This window comes from Sphaeramia orbicularis, chromosome 1 (assembly GCF_902148855.1).
Source record: "Sphaeramia orbicularis chromosome 1, fSphaOr1.1, whole genome shotgun sequence".
Classification (NCBI taxonomy): Eukaryota; Metazoa; Chordata; class Actinopteri; order Kurtiformes; family Apogonidae; genus Sphaeramia; species Sphaeramia orbicularis.
This window is the reverse complement of record NC_043957.1, coordinates 23,896,479-23,915,234: the sequence shown is the minus strand read 5'-3', so window position 1 is coordinate 23,915,234 and position 18,756 is coordinate 23,896,479. Positions and strand designations below refer to the sequence as shown.

Here is an 18,756-nt window from a genome sequence, read left to right as displayed (position 1 = left end):
TTTTCTCTTAAATTATTTTAATTTCTTGTGTACACTAAAAGTAAAATTTACACACTTAGTCTCAAAAGAACCTGGGCATGCACGATAACCTTTTGACAGGCTCTTCAAGTGATTCAGTTTTTTTCCATAGGAATTTTCCCGTACATTTTACAGTCCATAGTTTAACTGTACACAGTCTAAAGCCACAGTGAACTATGATTACATCCATTTCATCTTTACAATGTGCAAAATCCTCCTGGGAGATGGGGCTGACAGTAGTATGAGCAAAAAAAAAAAACAAAACAAAACAAAAAAAAAATACAACATGAAAGAATAAGAGCTGCGAAAAACAACAAAAAAAGCACTTCATATCATAAACAGTGTACGTAACCCAAATACATTGAAGCAGAAATTGGTCCCTTAATTCCCTTCTGATGTGAATTGACCTTCACTGCTGAGTGGTTTTAACCAAAATGTCCCATTTTTACCCCCAAATGACACAGAAATCATCGGTGGACGCTGGACAATGAACAAGTTTTGGAAGCTTATTTCTATCCACCTGCCACAACAGCTGGAAAATCTGTCAAACTTTTGGGATAAAAACAAAAACCTTCCAGGAACAGCTGAGGATGCATCAACTCACCAGAATTACCAGTGTTTTGGTCGGTGGAAGTTTCCCAATGAAAGAAAGAAAATGTTTAAACCATCCAGTAATTTAGTGAGGATGGATGGACTGCAGCAAAAAGGGGGAGTTGGACATAAATCATATTAAAAACCTACATTAAATTACAAAAACAAAACAAAAAAACAACAACACAGTACACTGCGGGTTAAAATCTACAGACTGACTGAAAGTAAAAACTAAGGCCTTTAACAACAAGGGGACAAAACATTCAGCTGGATTTTGCAGGCAGTGTGGTTTCAAGTCGATAAATATATATTTATATATATTTCTTATATATGTATATAAATGTATTAATTTATGCTTGTCATATATATTCCACTTCAGTTTGATTCAAAGAGCTTCAGCCAGTGTTTTTGTTTCCTTCACAGACAAACACTCCCAACACAGACATAAAATCATCCTCCAAAATCATCCAGAATTAAAAAAGGAATTTAAAGAAAAGAAAAACGGGAAAATAAACAATTTATCCCTGATTATATACATAATGATTCTCCTAGATATGAACATCACACCCCTCTATAAATTATCAACTATATAAATTAATTACCTCATCTCCTATTCTGCTAAATGTGCAGGCTGAACACTCCCCCTCCTTCACATCTGAGCTGTTTCCTGTGACAATACACGCTTTTCTTTTTAAAAAATTATTAACTGGAAAAGAACAAAAGCGCAAAATAAAAGTATGAAAAGGAAGGAGGGGTTGAAGCCACAGCGAGAAAAAAACTAAACAGACGACAAGAGCTTGATATAAAATGGACTGAGGAGTCAGTGCTAGAGGAGGAGGGGCTAAGTAGGCGCAGTGGGCGGGGCCAGAGGAGAGGCGGGGCTTCAGTCTGATGCATTCTGGGAGCCAAGCGGTGTCAGCGTGGCAGGGAACATCAAAACCTTAGCCTGCATGAAGGAAAGATCCGGGAGGCTGGCAATCACTTTGGCCGCCTCCTCGCTCAGGTTCTCGTCTTTCTTCGGCTTCCTGACAATGAAGAGAAACAGAAAAAACAAACAGTCAAAATATGCCTGAAATACAGATGCTAAAATATTCACCAGGATCAACACAAAGAAAAACACGTACATTTGAAGTATGTAGAGATACAAGGAAAATCTCTTATCTAGGATTTCCAAGTTCTACAGTTTACAGTTGTTGTTTTGGTTTTCAGTTATTTACTTCAACTTCAGCTGGATTGTTCAGAAAAATCTTTCAATGGGAATGTGTACTACACAATACATTACTACATGGAAGTGTTTAATACATCTGCCTGAACCTGGTGTATCAGGGATGGTTGGTGTTAAATACAGACTAAATGGAGCAAACTGAAACATTGCTTCTAATCAGTTTTTTTTTACAGTAAGAGCTTGTGAAGTATTGCGATGAATGGCCTTCTGTCTATGGTCAACCCGACATTTCTATGTAAGAGTGTACATTCACTGTTTACTCGTTGAATCATCAACGTCAAACTACAATGAGGTGGAACAAATGTAAAAGGCTCTGTTATTAAAATAAAAAAAAAACTCAAAATTGTACAACTTTCCTGTTGTACAATTGTGACTTCTTTGTACCACTGAGAACAATTGTGAGGAATCTAATTATGGGGTCTCTGTTATGAACCTAATCTAAATTGGTTATAACTTTCATTTGTCGTCTTTGATGATGCTGATATAGCTTTGTAAGTTTCTCCTGATGTTGATTTCAGAACAGTTTGACCTCTGACCTGGTGGAGGTGCTGGTCTTCTCCATGGTGGACATCAGGCGGGCGAAAGCGTCTGCCACTCGGCTGCCGGAGCTGCCAGAGTCCAGTTTGGCTGTCGTCAGCTCATACAGCTCAGGGTCGACGCCTTTGGACACAAAAAGAGGTCGGATGTTTCCACAAACACTGGTTTTAGCACGCAATTGTCACAATAAACTTACCTTGTGAAGCAGCTAGATTTGAGACTTAACATACTCGTAAGATCTCATGGTAGAAATGGTTTTGCCAGATCTCTACCAGCAGATACATTTTTATTATCATGAGAAATATACTGTCATATTGCCCAACCATATATATATATATATATATATATATATGATTTTTTTTTTTTTTTATTTCCCATGCTTGCTCCCACTTCTCCAATACCAATTTATTTTCTGAAGCTAAATTATGATTTGGGCTGAATGATTGTTAAGAGGAACTGAAACACAAGTTTCTTCCCAAGGGATTATTTATACGTATATTAATTATATTGCCAGAAAATGGAAAAAAAAAAAAAAAAAAAAAGCAAAATGCATTCTTTTTCTCTTAAGAGAAGCACATAGCAAAGCAGGCAAAGCCACTTAAAATCAAAATGAAATCAATGGTGGATTCCCACAGATTAGTATTAAAGTGAGAAAAACAGACATTTGGGTTAATTTAGAGACGAGGAGGCCATGAGCAGCTGCTGACCTGGGATGGAGGGCGAGCTGGTGGAGCCTGAATCCTCCACTGGGCCAAAGAAATCCAGATTTAAAAGAGACGAGCCTCCGCTCGCTGCACAGCCATGGGGCGGCCGAGGTTAACAGACACAGACAGACAGAGAGAAAGAGAGAGAGAGAAAGAAGAAACCAGAGACATGCAGCAGTGTCAATGATCAGAAAGTAAAGGAAACTAATGTTAGACTAGTTTGGTTTCTACATTTCAAGGTCACATATCTCCATGCACAGCAGCCATGTTTTTAAATAAACAGCTGGATAAGATTCAGAATTCAAGGAAAAATCCACCTCATTATTAAATCTCTGGAAGTGAAATGTGACACAAAAGTGTCAACTGTTGATATCAGTTGACATGTTAGACTTGGAATTCTTGGTGTTAGGTGAAATACTATAAGACTGATATAAGACAGTAATGGAAGCTGAAAACACACAAAATTCACTGAGCTGATTGCAAAAATAACAAGGATGATCTATTAATAGAACAAAACTACTGTGTGTTTACTTGGACAACCATGCCATGGTTATGTTCAGGTTGTTTTTGTATTTTAGCATAGCAAGGTGGAGTACACCAGCATAATCCAAGGCACGGATCCCATTTTCTGAACAGTTAATGTCTAGTGCCACAACACTGAGGGAGCATTGATGGTGGATGTTTCCGTAAAAGATGGCAACTGTTTATCTGCAAATTAATTCTACACGTTCTTTAGGAAAACACCACCAGCCTCATCCTGCACATGTGACAAGGTGGGTTTTCTTCTCATTAACTGAAAACAGCTGGCTATTTAGGAGGAACTATGAGGGTCAGAGAGTTAGACAGGAGTCGTAGGAACTCAAGAGAGGAGGTGGGAGGAGAATAAAGTAGCAGCGAGAGGCATCACCTACCATCCAAAGGGTTGGTAAGGCCACTGCTGCTCCAGTCAAACTGGACGGGAGGGAGCACCTCCTGCTGGAGGAGAGGAGTCAAACAGTGAGTGAGGAGCAGGTTCATATAAAGGCATATGATGTGTTGGCTTCAGAATAGCAGACTGAAACATTTTACATCCCATTTCTATGAGCATCTAAATCATTAAAGAAATACTTCCCAAATCTCTGACATTCACCTGCATTATTCAAGTTAATCACAAAAATGGGACATTCATTATTCTTTTAATATTTATCTTAAGGGAATAGTCTGGGGATGGCCATTTTTAGTGTTGACAAGAAAAATCACTGCTTATTCTTTGAAAGGAGTGGTTTTGATTCTAGCATGTTTGCCTGTCACTGTTGTTGTGATGCCCTGAGGACTCAGGTCTGACCTGACCCACCTGTACTGTGTCTGCAGGACAGGAGCTTTTCTCTGGAGCCACTGGAGGTGCCTGGGCTATTGAGGCAATCATCTCTGCTGCAGAGACAGGCTTCACGGGCTCTTTGGTCGGTTCCAGCATCCCCTACAGGCCACACACAAACAGAAAGACATGTTGATGCAATGTAGTGTTAACCACAGACAGATGATTTAATTAATCTTTTAAAAAAGCTACCTATGGAACAATGAATTTAGCAGAAGTGTGCAGCAACAAATACAAATGTCTTTACAGCTATGGAGACCAAAAGAACTAAACAGTAAAGGTCGATGAGATGCAGGTAAAGGTTACTGGGCTGGAGGCAGATGACTCACCAGGCTGGCAGCGTACATGGGCACGATGACCGGCTGCTTCTTTTGTCCTGTGAACAGCTTAAGAAACACAAGCAGTAGATTAGAAAACACTGTTCATAAGGCATTTGGCGATTCTATAGTTTAAAGCTGCGTATGACTTTCATCACCAATTTTTCATCAAATCTGTTAAACCAGAGTTATAGCCTAAGTATCACAAATCTGCAAGTCTTCCGTGATAACGCACCTGCATCTCTTCCTTCACAAGGAACAATTTCAATGTGTACTACACCATAAACAATCCATTTGTTTACAAACAGAGCTGGTAGGTCACTCAAGCATTTTCGGGAAGTCATTATGACATACATTGTGGGAAGCAGAGCTCCATGCAGCTGCATTATTGCCGCAGCGTCAACAAACACAGAAATGGCTTCATTGCCTCTTGCTACTGCTGCTGCGTCGAGCTCCGCTTCTCACAATGTATGTCACGACAAATTTCTGAAAATGCCAGAGTGACCTACCGGCTCTGTTTGAAAACAAATGGATTGTTTATGGTGTAGTACACTTCAAAATTGTTCATTGTGAGGGAAGAGATTCAGGTGCGTAACAGATGCGTGATACTTAGGCTATGACTCGGGTTTTACAAATGTGATGAAAAACTGGTGACAAAAGTCACACACAGCTTTAAGGTAAAGGTGGAAGTAGTGCTGTGTACCTAAACCCATGTTCAGGTTCAGGTCAGGACTCAAGTCCAGAGGTTTAGGTTCAGGTCCGGACTTATAAGTCATAAGACATGTGTGAGCAGAGCAACTTGGCTAACTTAAGTCTTAAGACTGAGACTACTATCAAAGACTTCAGTTAATTTGTGCTGAACTACAATTGCAATGTATATAAACCTAATTACTAATATGGTTTGTAAAGTTGCCAGGGGGAATACACTACAATACAATGTCCAAATCAGAGCAAATACTGATGGTTTTTAGAGCCTTTTTGTTTCCAGATTTATCTAACAGCTTTGAATAAAGTTCAACATCTTTCAAAAAATAAATATTTGGTTTTGTGTTACAGAACTTACATTTGTGAATGAAAAAATTAGCAGGTAAGAGAAATAAATTACTTATAATTTTTTTTCCCCTTTTTGGGGTATCTGGGCCCACAGAAGTGATACCACTGTAAGACAGGCATCAGTCGTGTGTGAGTGGTCTGTGTACTATGAGTGATCCCCATGCGGTTCTATTTAACTTGGGGGATTCGTGTGTAGAACAGACCGACCCGGGACACGCTGGAGGAATTATATCCCTGGAGCTGGTGGATGTATCTGGGCAGAGGGCTGTCTGGGCTCCTCTACTGAGGCTGCTGAGTCAGGGGTTCGGGTCACGGGGTCAGACCTGGACCCAGATCGGAGGAAGACAGTACGGTACGGATTCGGGACAACGTAAGATGAGTAATCGATCCCCATGCAGCTATATTTCAGTGTGCTTCAGACTGTGAGTTTTACCATAAATTAGCGGTGCTGACAGTGTCTTTGACTCTTTGTCTTGCATTCTTGGTACGTTGTTTTGCCCCTTAAAAAAGGTAACGCAATATGAACGCAAGAGTCCCGACTCTTGCGTTCGTATTGCGTTACCTTTTTGGGACTCCCGATGTTACTCTACTAATATATACTATGATGCTACGGCAACAATTACTAAAAAAATCGGGCTATCAGACACCCATTACAATTTACAAGCCTATTTTCCTGAACTGAAAATCCTCAAAACGTAGGGTAAAACTCATCTAACTGTTATTTTGCCCACCAAACATTGCCATCAATGTGGCTGAGGCAACATGTGGGGTTGTCTCTATGTCGTGGTGGCGTCTCAAGTGCTTTGCGATGTTTGACATTCCCCCAGCGACCTGGATCACTTTCCCACACAGTTTGCACTTTGCTTTATCAAAAGGCAGCTTTGTCACATGGTCCCACACTTCACTGTTGGTACGTCGCGGCATTGTGTTTACCTGACCTATGATCTGATATCCAGTATGCCGACCATACGTAAGTGCTAGTTTGTTTTGCAAGTCCAGTCCCGGTTCCTGACGTTCCAGTTTTTTTGGACTTGAACCGAAACGTTTTTACAAGTCCAGAATTGGTCCATCGTACCGGTATGCAGCACTAGGTGGAAGTGGTCACAAATGATCAGCTTTTTGAAGTTATTACAGGAACAGGACAGTGATGGAAGAAGTATGTCCTTTACTTAAGTTAAAATATCAATATTGAAATGAAAATGTTCCACTACAGGTGAATGTTCTGCATTCAAAAGGTTACTAAAGTGACAGTATTAACAGCAAAATGTACTTCAAGTGTGAGAACAAATAAAGTACCTCAAATTTGTGCTCTATACAATATGAGGATAAGTACCTAGTTACATGTCACAACTATGGAATGACAGAGATTCCAGTTTTGTAGATAAACTGTAAGAAATGTCTCTGCCACACAGGCTGTTCTGGGAAAAAAGACTGACTTGATACTTCAGTCTAATCACTGCTAGCACAGGTTAATAAAGGCCACAGATTACTCAGTGCTTCATTAAATCACTTCTAAAATTACATTTTGACAAGGTTTTATAAAGGTTATTAGGCCAATTTAATGAAAGTTCTTCTATTTAAATCACTACTGATCGTTTATTGTTTATTTTTATCATGTTGTAATGAGCACGTCTTACAATGTTTCGAGTGTCGATGCCCAAACTGCAGAGTAGTGCTTTGTTGCAGTGGGAGCCTCCCCACTGATGTCGGAGGCCAAACGCCTCATGGATGTCCTGCAGCTGCATCCAAACGCTACCACGCACAGCCCTGCATGAGCCAATCAAACAGCAGAGTCACAAGAATAGAATTCACTCATGACAGTCAGAAACAAAGTAAACACTCAAACAGTAGATCAAATAAACAGAATTGACTAAAACAAATATTCTTTCTGGCGATTTCTTCTGTGATTTCAACTCAGAGACTAATATATGTAGCAGCTTAATTCAATTAACACCGACTAAGTCAGCTGTTTTTGTTTGTGGCTTCAAGCTACCAGCTGGTTCGGTCAAATTAGAGCTACAACAAGTAATCTGTTAGTCCAAAGATAACAGTCTGCAGCTATTCTGATGATGGATTCATTGTTTCAGTGATGTTCTGGTAAAAATGACCTACAGTTGCTTCTCAAGTGTCTCCCTGAGAGTCAGTGAAGCATCTTTAAGACTAGGACTGCTGGCTGGTGAAAAACGATTTTGTTACTTAGATACAGGATATTACCAAAGGCTTTTTCCACTGTTTTCACTTTTATACAGTAAATAATTTATCTAGAAAACAGTCAGCACTTTAGATGCAGATGGAGGTGTGGTGTATGACCTGTTGCATGGTGGCCTGCTGTCCTCCTTAGCTCCTGACTCTGGTTTGTCCTCTGCAGGCTCCAGCAAGATCTTCAGTGAAACCACCTCATCCTCCAGCTGGGGGGCGGGAGTCTGAGGGAAGCTGCTCTGAAACAGCTTCTCCAGACGGTCGGATAGCGATGCCTGTGAAGAGCACAGCTGTTGTGTATGGACATCCACCAAAACACCACAACGAAGTGTAACATTAAAGAGACTTCAGTCAGAAATCAGAAGACGTCATGAATACACCACATTCATGTTTAAAGGAGTGATATCTTGCTTTTTTAAAATGGAATTATGCATTTTAAAACATTTCCCTGTGGTCTATATAAACTGTAAATGCTATGCTTGGGTCTGAATTCTTCATTAATTCAACTCCACAGGTCCATCTTCAACCCTATTTCTGAGTAATGACACCAGAAAGGTCGTTTTGAGCGCTGGCCCTTTAAATGCAAATGAGCCACGTGAGGCCCCAACCCTCCAGGTTGTTGGCTGTGCTGCTCTGTCCCATTCAACCAATAACTGAACATTTTAGGTAACTGGCTCAAAGTTTGGACATATTTTCAGTATGGACTACAACTGCTGCTGCTGACAAACAATTATAGCATACTCTGAGAAATGTTCATCGGAAATCTTGACCTTATATGTGCAAAGGTTGTGACGTAACTAGTTTTAGACGTAACAAATTAAGAAGGAATTAAAACGGGTTGTAGAAATCCACTCGATTTTCACCAAAATGAATATAAAGGTAGCTTTGCAGCACCTGGAGGGTTCAAATTCAAACTTTATGAACTATTAGGGTCCCCAAATACACAAATAAATGTACCAAAGACTAATAAAAGTGGGTTTAGCTAAATATGACCCCTTTAAGGGATATTATAGTGTCTAAATCCCTCAAAGAAATGGTGCACCAAAAGACCTGTCTTCGTCAAATCTCACCATTTTGAGTGAGTTTTCAAATATTTGTAAAAAAATTCAAAAATTGAAATTCAGCCATCTAACTGTACACTGCACCTTTCTTAGTGGTAAAGAACATGTGTGTGAAAATTAAAAGAATCAGGTGAATTATTATCAGGTGTTATTATTACAAGCTACAAGTTCATATGCCAAGATATGAAAATTCTGAAAGGCTCAGATACAGGGCCGCAGCATAAACTGAGTGTTTACAACAGAGACAAGTGTGAAGTGTTAAATCTGCTGGTTGTGAGAGTCAGAGCCACATGTGACAGAGGGGAATGTAAAATATTTTAGAGATAAATCTGAGCGTCGTCAGTTTACTGGGAACACCCTGATGAGTAAGAACAGGGATAAACATTATCGGAGAGTTCACCATCAAAACCACAACAGAAATGTCATGCCTTCTGACATCTAATGCTAATTAAGTGGATTCAGTATTTTACCATGAGTGTATTCATGAAATGAGATTTTATGTCATTAATAGTTTTGTAAATCTTTATTTTTCCAATATTTGACGTAGAATTTTTAGGGGTGTGCATAAGAAAATGAAGCCTACGTTGCATAAAACTTTACTGATGCTGTGTTCAAGCCATGTTTGTCAAGAGGACGGTTCTCATAGGAAGGAAGCAATCGCACAAGAATTTCAGGTAGCTGTTGCGTAGTAGCAATAATACTTAACAAAGCTAAACAACGCAACTGTTGACACAAAGATACCCATAGTATTAGCTACCAGACGGACATTTTTTTTTTAAGAAAAAATAAATGAATAAATAAAAAATAAACAGAGCACAGCAAAATGCACTTAATGACTGTACGTGCAACATGAAACAAGTAGCTACAAAAGTTGTGGTTGAATGAAAATAAGATGCAGAATCCACAGAGTGTCAATCTAATAATCCGTTTTACTAGTGATAACAAGTTTACTGACCTGTCAGTAGTTGTGGCTTTTCTAGTTTAGCCATATGATATGACATTTCTGTCTGCGAAGTGCAAAATATTGGAGCTTGTCAGAAACTCCCAATATCTGTAACTTGGTGTTGCAAATAAAGAGCTGACATGAAAGCTTCATACCCCAATCAGCTGCTTCTTATTGTAGATTAAATAATATGACATGATTACAGTGTAACAGCATGTCAGTGTGCCAACAGACACTGTGCCATAGATATCTGAAAATTATTCTTTTTGTATGGCTACGGCAATGTGTTTTTGTTTTTTACATTATTTTATCCTCAGTCATTTTATTTATGTATCCATGTCCATGTATCCAGGTCAAAACAATTGTGTTTGATGGACAAAATCCCCTTGTTGCCATCACTCCATTTATTAACATACCACTGTAGACATGTTTCGTTGCCATGTCGACACCACCTGCATCATCAGCGCCAGACTCACTAGAGTTATTAAAGATGGGCAGCTGCCTTCTAAATGTTGCAGTGCAGAGGTTTTTTGTTTTGTCCAGACAGAAAAGCCAAATGAGCAGAAAACAGTCAATAAGCAACTCCACAGGGTTCAGTGACGCTTTAGTGTCTTGCACAAAGGGCACCACTGCTCATAGGAAGCTACTCTGTGAGTGTTACTGGATTTTTTTTTTTTTTTTAATTCCAGATACCTGTTTTCTAGTTGGAACTGTGCTGCTCTAATGTAACTTCCTGTTGGTTGTCACACTGGTTGCACTGGCCATTTGCCAACACTACAAGATGAAACAGGAGGTCCCAGCTTTTTCTAACAAGTCTCTGTGTTAATCTCAGAGGAATGTACTTCAGATCAAATACCTGACCAGGTCGCATTCCTGAGGGCGGAGTCTGCAGAGGACTAAATGCCAGTGAGTGTATCAGTGTTTCCTCACAACTATACAAGCATATTTCTCTCCCTCCAATGACTTCAACACAGCATCTCTGATCTAGAATGTGCCATTTCAGAATTCATTTCCCATGAGCTTCTAAGAGGTTATTCTCCGTGTCCGTTCATCAGACCAGGCTAATTGTTTTCAGGCCAGTTAATGTTTTATACAAAACAGTAGAAGTTGATATCAGGCCAGGTGACTCACAAAGAACTTACTTAAATGTCAAAATCAGTTCATGTTTAAACCCTTCAGTAATACACTATTTTACAAATCCAAATTCCAAATAATTATTATTATTATTATTTTTTTTTTTACGACATAAGAGTTTTAAGAAAGCATCATCCTATTATGCTGGGGCAGAATTCTGATGCTTCTCTATTTGTGAGCACAGTAATTTTAGGTGATAGTAGGTAGCTCTGGAACCCTCTCCCACCATCCATCCGTAACAGTGACTCTCTCCCCACATTCAAATCCAGACTTGAAACTCACCTCTTCTGAGTAGCCTACCCACCATAAGTTTTACTCTCCATTTTACATTTTCATTTCTGTATACTATAATTACTCTTTTATCCATTTGTTTACTTCTTTGTATTTTATGAATTGTCTATTTTATTTTGTTGTACAGTGTCCTTGGGTGTCCTGAAAGATGCTTATTAAAAAATAAATAAAAATATATAGCAATAATAATAATAATAATAATAATAATAATAATAATAATAATAATAATAATTATTATTATTATTATTATTATTGTTATTATTATTATTATTATCAGTGACTTATTATGACACTTTTATGTTTTTTCTGACTCTAATGTCTTTATACTAGGGAGGCTTTGATGCTGAAATGGTGCTACCAGTATTTAAAAAGTCCATTTGGTACAAAGCTGATACTGATACTAACATTATTTTTTGTTTGTTTCTTTGATTTTTTGTTATTATTTATCCTCCATTTTGTACCGAAAAGAAAAAAAAAAAGTTTGGATCATACTGCACACAGCTTAGGTTTATCAGTCTGTGCTGCACCACTGCATGTCTCCCTTTCTTTTCTCTTCTTTTCCTTTCTCTCTCTCTTTCCCCGTCACCACCACTTACACACTAGAGCATAGGATGGAGTTAACAATACATTGCAGATGAGTTTCTGTCAGTTTGATATAAGTTATATTAATGTGACATTATGGATTTTACACTTTTTTTAACACAGATGGACCCCTGGAAATTCTGTAAAGATGAAATTTCAAACCTCAAATATTTTGGTCATGAATTTTTGGAATACAGTGTCCGGATTTTTCAGATTTGGTCCCATGAATATGCTAGGAGAATGTAAATGATTAATTTTTCCAAGTCACATTCATTACATGAAGTGGACACTCCTGATGGGTGGACATGACATGACCCATGAGGACACCTGTAGAGACTACAACTTCACATTACCACCTCTATGTGCTCTGTAGCCAGGTTGTTTCATAGTTTGTGTCTCATTGCTTACCGTCTGCCTGTCTGTGCTGCCACTCTGCTCAGTGACAGCTGGAGATTCACTTTCATGCCACTCCTCCTCCTCCTCCTCCTCCTCGTCTTCCTCTTCTCTGCTCCCCACAGGGGGAGGAGGGACAGTCTCTTCTGTGCTGAAGGCTGCCCAGGACTCCCCATCCAACTGCTGCTGCTGCTCCTCTGGTTCCCCGAAGGCACTCCACCCAGCGTCTGCACCTTCAGCTGCTGAGCTAAAATTCCCAAAACTATCACTGACTGGGAAGTCTGCAAATTTGCCTCCTTCCTCACCCTCTGTTTTATGAAATTTGGGAGAGTTGAAGTCACCAAAGTCATCATCCTCCTCCTCCTTCTCCCCCTTCTCCTCCTGCATGTTATGGCCAGTTGAGGTCTGTGACCCGCTCTGCTCCTGCTGTACCTCCAGCTGCTCAAAATCTGCGAAGCCCTGGGTACTGAATGAGCCGGCATCTCCAAAGTCACCAAAGTCCTCATCCTCATCGTCCTCAGGCAGCTGGCTGTGGTCAGCTGGTGTCGCAGTGTCCTCCTGGAGGGGTGGGGAGGGCACAGATCCTGTGGTGCTCATGTCACCATATTCCTCTAAAGCATCTGTGGACAGTGGCCGGCCAAATGATGTCTCTGTCTCTGTTTCTGTCTCAGAGCCCTTCCCATCTGAATGTCCTGCCTCGCCATCTGCGGGTAAATCAGGGTAGAGATCGGCGGTATCTTTGTACTCGTCCCCGTCTGCTACATCCACCCCGTTCAGAGTGAGTGACTGGTTAGTGCAATCTGCTGCAGAGGCTGAGTGTGCAAAGGCTAGGTCCCTTGGTTGAGAGTCAGGCTCTGTGTGAGAGCCCCGGTCCGTATTGCATGAGTCGTCAGGGGCCTCAGTGGGAACAGATGCAAAATCAGAACCTGATTTGTTGGATCCAGTTCTGTTTGCGTCCCTGACATTGTCCTCTATATTACAGTGTTCATCACGGCAGGCAGTCTCTGTCCCTGTGGGATTGTCTGAGTCCTCATATGCCATCTGGCTAAGGTGTCCTTCAGCATTAGAAAAAGCAGCAAAGTCTGCAAAATCGTCCTCTACAGGGACACTGCTCATGTCCTCAGTGGAGGTTTGTATATGAGAGTGGACAGAATTCTGTGAGGAAGGGCTTCCCTGAACGTCAAACCCGTTTGTTAGCACCTCTGTGCCTCCACCATTGCAATCAGCTGTACTGCTCCCTGAGAAATCCAGGGAACTGGAGACAACCTTTTTCATCTCAGTTCTTTCTGAGGGCCCGCTGCCCAAGTGGACTACACCATTAACCTTGGACAACTCATTGGAGGAGTTGTGGGTCCCGTTAGAGGAGCTATGGCTAAATCCAATCACTCCCTTGTTGTTGATGAGTTCTGGCGGGGAGGTGGCAGCCAAAGCTTGAGCCTGGTTGAACGTGGTCGGGGTGTCGAACTCTGTGAAGCTGATGCTGTTCGGGACGCCAGAGAAGGTTCCAAAGTCTCCAAACTCGTCATCCTCTTCCTCCGCTCCATCTTCCATTGGAGGTGGAGATGAGGAGTACATGCGAATCACATCTGGCTCCATGTTTCTCTGGCAATCAACAAGTCCTGGCTAAACCTGTGGAAGAAAGAGGAAAATATATGCAGAAATATTAATATACTTGTACTTAAATTAGTAAAAAGGTGTGATGAAAGACTGAGGTAGCATATAAGGTCCCATGTTGTGCAAAGCCATTTTATTCTTTTATTCTTTGAACAACAAAAACTGGAGGAAAACAAAAACAAAGCCAACTTTATCTGCAATTTGGTTGTCATTACATTGATCATTGATCATTGTTACTTTACCAAATAGTCCTTTTCATCACCACTTTTAGTCTGTGTTCACTATTAAAAAATCTGTATTAAACAAGCATGTACTTAAGCAAGGCTTTAACCAATAGATTTGTTTTGTTGTTAGTAATTATTGAAGGAAAATGATTCACCATTCATTGGAGCAAATGCTTGACATCACAATTGAAATTCTCCTGTATAAACAGAACAACACAGACACAGCAAAACATTTGTCCTTAATTTAGAGTGTGAGGCTAATTATTATTATTATTATTATTATTAAAACACTAAAACTCAAACCAAAATAAAAATGAAAACTCAAAACCGCATCGACTGAATGGGAAGTAAAAGTCAAGATAAAATCAGGTCTATATTCACTTTTCTTTCAGTGGTTCATGGAATAAAATGACTTTGCAAAAAATATGTCTTTTAGTCAACTGTGGTTTTGTGAATCATATCTGATGTCTAGCATTCTTTTCAGCTTCTATAAAAAGGATTTCCTGAAAATATCTAAAAACAAAAAAAAAACTAAGACTAAAGTAAATACTCAAATGAAACCAGTCAATTTCTCTTAATAAATAAATATGTCACTACTAGAGGAAATTTTAATGAATTGAACTATTACTAATCAAAGATGGTAACATGATACATTTGCTATCAAAATGAAAATCTTGGTGACTAAAATAAGACAAAAAACAGAAATCATCACTGTGGTACATAGTATTAAGACAGAACTGTGCAACTGAGTAAACTGTGTTACTGACAAATAACAACTAGTAAATGATATAATAATTGAAATTAATCTTGACACTTTTACTGTCTTATTCTGTAAAACTTTATAAGCCTGTACTAATGTGTTTTAATTTACTTTATAATATTCCTTGTAGCATATATTTTGCCTGCCCTACACAGCTCTTATGATGTACTTGGAGTTAACATTTTTATGTTTAGAGTTTTTGTAAGAACTCTGATTTGTGTCTGTAAAATGTGATCAACAAATTCAAAGTGATGAAAGGAAAATTCTAAATTGTTGCACATGATGTACAATGATGAAGTTGTTTGAGTACGGGGATAACAGAATCAAGATCCAGGGAATACCTGAATGTGGATACTTTTTAAAAGAACAGGCTTAAACAGAAGATGCATGGTGTGGCTTCTAAACACAAGCAGAAAGAAAAAGTCACAAAACTCTTTCTTTTATTTAGTAAAAGACAACATTTGTAATTTAACACTGTTGATATATTTTTTTGGAAAAGAATGAATAGTTCTCCCCAGAAATATATCTTTAGAGCCTCCAATTATTACAGACAACTTTATGCATGTTTATGGACTGATTACATATTTCTGCCTGTCCAGCTGATTGTTATGGCTATGTGAGCAATTATTAACACTGTCCCTTACTGTTCAGGAGGCTTACCGGAACATTTTCTGCTGATTATTTGGAACAGTGTTTCGGAGCTGTGATATTTTTGCTGTATAGCCAACAATGAAACCATAGTATCATGCTACATATCATTACATACTTGGCATCATCACATTATCATGATTATTAGTTAGAATGACCTTTATAGGATAGTGATCACTCTGTAGAAAAGATAAATCAAACTGAGCTTACTTTTCAACAACATCAAGGGGACAAAAACATGTATGCACAGGAGAGACTACACATGGAACATCAAATTTTTTCTCCAATGCATTAGATGAGGTAATTGTACATATACTTGACCACCGTCAGCTTTTATACTACAGTATACCACGAAACAGTGCACTGCTGTAACCCTAAGAGGAAATATATGTTATTTCCTAAATGCAGAGATAGCAGAATTGAACGTATCAAAACTGAACATTATGTTACAGACACAATGCAGAACTAATTTCCGGCTCAACTTTCTAACTGAAAGAGGAAACTGTTTGCGTTGGCAGCTACCACTAAGGCAGTGGGTGGTGTCTGAATTGTGTGTTTGCTTTGTTGGTCTAATACCTGAGAACAGGTAGTATACGCTCAAATGCAGCTAACCCGAAGAGAAGCATGTAGGTCCAGAAAGACAATTTAAAGTTATTTGAAATTACATGTGGCCCTTCTTTGTTCCCCAGAAAATCTACATGCAATTCAAGCTTCTCAGGACTTTATTAATCACTAGGTCGAAAATTTTATTACTTTGCATGATAACAGCTGCTGTCAAAACTAATGCAAGGGCGAATAACAGCCTTGTACAAATAAGTAAATGGACATAAGTACTATTCCGCAGTAAAATATTGGATACCTTTACTGAAGTAAAGGACCTGAGGACTTTGTCCAATACTGGTATCCATTGCATTTAACACAAACATAATGAAACATCATGATTATCTAAAAGTTCCGTCCTTTTAAAAGGATAATCTGTCTGCTTGCTGAACTCTCAGCTTCTAACCAGACTTGGTTGAGTCATCACAGTAACAGTGGGAGACCGAATAGGACACAATTTGGGTGTTTGATGACGGAAAACAGCTGTTTTGAACCAGCCCTTTAAAAACAGTACAACTACTTTGAGAGCTGTCAAATAAATCAAATAGCTATCAACATAATCGATCACCCACTCAGAGACTGGCCTGTTTTGAAGTGCTGATGATACAACTGAAGCTTGTCTCTGTAGGTTGAGACAAAGTTTCACACATTTTCTTCACTTGTCTGACGTTGGTGCTTAAGAAGCTGAACGGCTAGCACGTCGGGTTAGCAGTTAGCAAGCTAACAGACGTTAGCTCACCAGAAAACTGACAGCTAATATAGAAAGTAAATGGGAAATATAATTATTGATCTGACATGAATCTAACAGTTGAGTTACTGTTACTTAGAAGTCGGGTGTTGAAACTATAAGGCCGGGGTTCCGTAGGGTGTAACGATTGCTAACTTAGCTTAGCCCGATTAGCATGTATTAAAACCCTTGATTCAAGACAAATTAACGAAATTTTATGGGCGGGATAACACAGCATTGTCCAATTCGTACGTTCTTACTTATTCTATTTTTAATCGAAAATAATAGAGGCTCTTCTAATCTAAACAGAGGCTAGTAAAACAGCAGCAGTGTCAGTAAGTAAGTGTAGCTAACTACGCAGCTAGCTAATACTGCCGTCAACAACAAGCATCTCTCCGGACGTTCGGCTAGCATTTAGCATTAGCATCTCCTCATTATCCAGCAGGTGTCTAAAACAAGTAATAAACAGGTGAGCTGACCGTGAGATGCCTGCCGCTGGTTTCCATGACTCAGTTAAACGGAGCAAAGTCCGTCCGGTTTTAGTATGAAGCAAGGTGGACAGCGACAGGCGGCTGAAACTGGGGCTAGGACTGAAGGTTGACTCAGCCGGCTGCTGCTCTGCTGTTAGCCTGCTTCAATATCACCCAGCATGCACTGCCGCGGAAGGTTAGCTCCAAAACTTTCCACGTTTAACAGGTACAGTCATATAAAGTACAGCTTCTTTTAATTATCACTGGGGATGTTTCATAAGTATTGAAGAGGGACTCTTAATTGTGACCTGTAAAACCGTGACAATAAAAAATGTTCTTATAATAATGGATTATTTTATAATTAATGTCAGGAGTCATAACAATTCCTTCATCTTAAATTCGATAAGTTATTGTCATTATAATGACATCCAAATACCACTTTATTTGCTTGTACGACCATTACAGGCAAAAGTCCTGTAACGAAAAAGCACTTATTAGGAAATCTAAGAGTTATCAATGTAGTTTAAAAATGCTAAAATAAAAGTAACCACCTGTTCAGGAGTCCTTCAGAAGAAATGTATTATTAGTAGAAATTACAGTTTTCCAGTGAAGGATGAAGAAGGTTATGAGAGATACACATATTTAGTACTCTGTACTTCTTTTATGTCTTTTACTGTTAGATAACTTTCTATAATAATCTTCTACATTACATGGCAGAACTTGAGATAATGTTGGCAGGTCCACTGTTCAAAACTGATATCAGTAACACATGATGAAAAACAATTCAATAATGAACATGTAAAAAAATTGCTTGGCCTACAACTTACAGTCATGGTGTTAATTCAGAAAAACAAATATTAGCATAAAATGCAAGATAAACTATTGCCACACCCACACACTCACCTAATCTCCCTTAAACGCAATAACCCCCTGAACCCCCTGCATGTAACACAGAAGACGGTAAACAGAATGTCAAACACCCACAATGCAATGTGCCAACTTACCTACAGCATGCCGCAATATGTTCTTTTTGTTGTAAGTAGTAAGTTTTGCCTCTGAGAAGTAATGAAGTAAACTGTTTCAGTTACACCCAATATGTAACATTGCAGCAGATTTTGTGTAAAGTAGTAGAGTTAGTTAAAGTGCAGCTTTGTATAACTAATACGTTGAGGTTGATGTACTATTTATGGTTCATAATATCATTATAATGTCATTGTTAGATACTAAGTTATAAGAGCAGATGGAAGGTGTGCTGAAAAACTTTACTTAGCAGTAGAAATGTAAGAGTGTAGAAATACCCCATTACAAGTG

General features: G+C 39.1%; 1 protein-coding gene and 1 long non-coding RNA gene across 5 annotated transcripts; one reads left to right on the top strand and one right to left on the bottom strand.

Moving 5' to 3' along the window:
• On the bottom strand, window positions 1-17,608 carry aftpha (aftiphilin a). Of its 4 annotated transcripts, none has more exons than XM_030130748.1 (10): window positions 17,455-17,608; window positions 12,418-14,031; window positions 8,110-8,273; window positions 7,437-7,566; window positions 4,759-4,815; window positions 4,409-4,531; window positions 3,987-4,050; window positions 3,079-3,162; window positions 2,371-2,494; window positions 1-1,634 (listed from the first exon to the last, which is right to left on the bottom strand). In XM_030130748.1, the coding sequence occupies exons 2-10, from the start codon at window positions 13,996-13,998 to the stop codon at window positions 1,493-1,495; spliced, it is 2,469 nt and encodes an 822-aa protein (XP_029986608.1). In that variant the 5' UTR covers window positions 13,999-14,031; window positions 17,455-17,608; the 3' UTR covers window positions 1-1,492. The 4 variants fall into 4 exon arrangements, with proteins under 4 accessions (XP_029986608.1, XP_029986656.1, XP_029986662.1 ...); XM_030130796.1 differs by having other exon boundaries at window positions 3,987-4,047; XM_030130802.1 differs by lacking the exon at window positions 3,079-3,162.
• Window positions 4,795-7,391, top strand: LOC115417289 (uncharacterized). The gene is made up of 3 exons (XR_003935104.1): window positions 4,795-4,876; window positions 5,417-5,429; window positions 6,891-7,391. It is a non-coding gene; the product is annotated as an uncharacterized LOC115417289 (long non-coding RNA).
• Window positions 17,609-18,756: the final 1,148 nt, after the last annotated feature.